Consider the following 3,537-nt stretch of genomic DNA (forward strand, 5'->3'; position numbering starts at 1 on the left):
GACTTCTTGAGAGGTTTCTTCAACTTCTTCTCTCTGTCTGAGGTCCATGGACTCAGCGCCAAAGCCACCAGAGGGGTCATTAAAGCGCCTTGGACTGCTCCTGTGCTGCTGAGCTGGGCCGGGCTCCTGGGACAGAGGGAGCTCATGGCAAGCGGCAGCGCTGCAGAGAGACAGCTCTGCCCAGGAGCAGCTCCTCTGCAAAGTGCAGCAGGGCTGAGGGCTCTGCCTGGGGATCTCAGGGAGACGGGCAAGGCAGAGAGACCTTGAAGGTGGTCACGACTGGGAGGATGACTGAGAGCTCACTGGAGGAGAAATCTTTGCAGCCCTTGCCATGGTAAGTCTCTGGGTGCAGGGCAATGCAGCTGGAACTCATGGAGGCAACTCCAAAAACTGGCACAGCCACAGCTAGTGGGATCTGTAAGGACGGGGATCTTGTCAGGCCATTTCAAACAGCTGTGAAGCCGGGTGAGCACCCAGGGCTGCCCAGGGCTGTCCTGCAGAGCAGGGTCCCTGCACCCCAGGGCTGTGCCGGGGCAGGGACTCTGCCGCCTGCCAGGGTCAGCGCTCAGCCTGCCCGGGGAGATCCCAACAACACTGAGGGGAGAAGCTGTGGGGGGAAGGAACAGCGTGTGGCTGGGAAGGGTCCTGCTATGAAGTGAGTGCTGAGTGAGTCAAGGCTGCTCACAGCTCCAGATCACTTTAGGACATTCCCAGGAGACTCTTAAAGAAGCACAGCAAGACAGGGGCTCTGTGAAAGAGAAGGATCCTCTTTATCAGTCTCACACTCTGAGTTGTCTATGTGGCCAATGGGACAGAGAAACTCATGTCTCAGTTCAGGTGGAGGCACTGAAATTCCAAATCTGTTACTCTTAGCAGTGCATAAACCTGTGAGTATCAGAAATCAACACACTCTAGCTTCCAGACAGCATCAGGATGACTTTTCCAGCCTCATCAGGGCTGGTCTGGTGTCAGAGCTGGCCCACACAGAGCTGCCCCTGGGCAGTGCCCGGCTGCTGGGAGGGGTCTGCGGGGCAGAGCTGAGCACACAGCGGCTGGGATGGGGTCTGTGACACTGACAGGAGGAGACATGGGGCCAGAGACACAGCTGCAGGCAGGGACAGCTCCAGGCAGCAGAGCAGGGGGTGTTCAGGAGCTCTTTTGCTCCTTCTCTGCAGGTGGCTGCTGGGTGTTGTCTGCTGGGCAATGATCTGATTGTCCCTTTAGCACATCCCATCTTCAGGAGCCCTGACTCTGCTCTTCCTGTCCTGCTGGGCTCACCAGCTGCCCCCAGAAAGGCCCAGCTCTGCTGTAGGATCCCAGGAGTGCTGAGCCTTTCCTTGGGGTCCGCACTCTCCTGCCAGAGTCCTTTGCTTCTCTCGGTGAGGGGTCATGTCCTGCTGTCTCCATCACATCTCCACCTCTGGGCTGGGACAGAGAAGAGTTTGCAGGTCCGCCCTTTCTAAAAGGGTTCTTCTGCTCCAGTATGAGTCCAGTTGTTTGGATTAATTAGATTAAATTGTGTCTGAAGTCATTTTCAAGGCAGCAAAAGCTGAAGCACAGGACAGATGAGTAAAATCCTGACGGACACTTCTGCTGACTCTGCACTGAGCCAGACAAAGCTGAGCCTTTTTGCCTGTCTGTCTCAAGATTCTTCACATTTTAAATCACAGAAAGAAGGATTTCTACCTCGAAAATACCCGCTCACCTGATGTGGTGGTGGAAAATAAAAAAACACAGATAAAATATTTAAAAAGACATGGTAACTGTTTCCTCTCCAGCCAAAGCCCTTGATAGTCGTGAGAACAGATATTAAACTTTTTCATTGAAGGTGGATTACATCTGCCATTCTGTGTGAACATGGGAGCTGTCACAAACCAGCTCCCCTGTCCCCACTGCAGCAGAGCAAACCTGGCTGCTTGGCAGCACACGGGCAGAGGTCCTGCTGCTCACAGCACACTCAGCCAGCACACAACAGTGGAAGGAAATGCATTTCAGTTGGGGTGATATCTATGAAAAATGCTGTGGGTTTGCTAAGAGGAGTCTGTCCTAATTTTAAGTTGCTTTTTCTTTTTTTAACAGGGCTTGCATGCCAACAAAAAGCAAATGTCCAACAGCAGCTCCATCACCCAGTTCCTCCTCCTGGCATTCTCAGACACACGGGAGCTGCAGCTCTTACACTTCTGGCTCTTCCTGGGCATCTACCTGGCTGCCCTCCTGGGCAACGGCCTCATCATCAGCACCATAGCCTGTGACCAGCACCTCCACACCCCTATGTACTTCTTCCTGCTCAACCTCTCCCTCCTCGACCTGGGCTCCATCTCCATCACTGTCCCCAAATCCATGGCCAACTCTCTGTGGGATACCAGGGTCATTTCCTATGCAGGATGTGCTGCCCAGGTCTTCTTTGTATTTTTTTTGTTTGGTGCAGAATATTCTCTTCTCACCATCATGTCCTATGATCGCTACATTGCCATCTGCAAACCCCTGCACTACGGGACCCTCCTGGGCAGCAGAGCTTGTCTCCACATGGCAGCAGCTGCCTGGGCTACGGGGTTTCTCTATGCTCTGCTGCACACGGCCAATACATTTTCACTGCCACTGTGCAAGGGCAATGCCCTGGACCAGTTCTTCTGTGAAATCCCCCAGATCCTCAAGCTCTCCTGCTCAGACACCTACCTCAGGGAACTTGGGCTTATTGTCTTTAGTGTCTGTTTGATTTCTGTGTGTTTCGTTTTCATTGTGCTGTCCTATGTGCAGATCTTCAGGGCCGTGCTGAGGATCCCCTCTGAGCAGGGACGGCACAAAGCCTTTTCTACCTGCCTCCCTCACCTGGCCGTGGTCTCCCTGTTTGTCAGCACTGGTGCATTTGCCTACCTGAAGCCCCGCTCCATCTCTTCCCCATCCCTGGATCTGGTGGTGTCTGTTCTGTACTCTTTGGTGCCTCCAGCAGTGAACCCCCTCATCTACAGCATGAGGAACCAGGAGCTCAAGGATGCCCTGAGGAAACTGATGACTGGATTATTTTCTGAAGCAGTAAACTGCCCATCATCTTCTGCATAACAGTTACAGTGTAAATTGTTGCAAGCCCAGCCCGTTTTCTGTATTTTATGTTGCTTGTGGTTTTTCACTTGATAATATTGTCATCCCCTTTCCAATTCACTGTCTTCTTTGTTTACTGAGGGGCTGTGTAAATGAGCAGCTTTGCTGTATCTGTGTTTAAACAAATTAAAAGGCCTCACAGACTCTAGTTTTTACTGAGATCCTTTCACCAAGTTGTGTTTGGAGCTGCAGGGACAGTTCCTGTGCATGGGTGGAGGGGAAAAGAGTCCAGCCTGGCAGCCCTGCCAGGGAGCACCAGCACTTGGCCTTCCAGAGCTATTCTCGTTCCACTCACACACTCTCCTTCTCATCCCTTGTGTTGGTGCAAGGCCTGAGTGCTCTGGCAGCCTGGTCACCGTCCTGCTGTGTGTGAGTCCTGTGAGCGCAGGCAGGGACAGGCAATGGGCACTGCTGTGACAGAGCTGGCCTCAGAACAGC

The 3,537-nt window shown here is 53.0% G+C and overlaps 1 protein-coding gene across 1 annotated transcript; it reads left to right on the forward strand.

Annotated features, from left to right (window-relative positions):
* Positions 1–2,103: 2,103 nt before the first annotated feature.
* Positions 2,104–3,003, forward strand: LOC135999912 (olfactory receptor 14J1-like; the record flags this gene model as incomplete). The annotated part of the gene is made up of 1 exon (XM_065653488.1): positions 2,104–3,003. A coding segment is annotated over exon 1 (900 nt), but the record flags the coding sequence as incomplete, so codon positions are not given.
* Between the last annotated feature and the right edge of the window lie 534 nt (positions 3,004–3,537).

Source organism: Caloenas nicobarica, chromosome 30 (genome assembly GCF_036013445.1).
Source record: "Caloenas nicobarica isolate bCalNic1 chromosome 30, bCalNic1.hap1, whole genome shotgun sequence".
Lineage (NCBI taxonomy): Eukaryota > Metazoa > Chordata > Aves > Columbiformes > Columbidae > Caloenas > Caloenas nicobarica.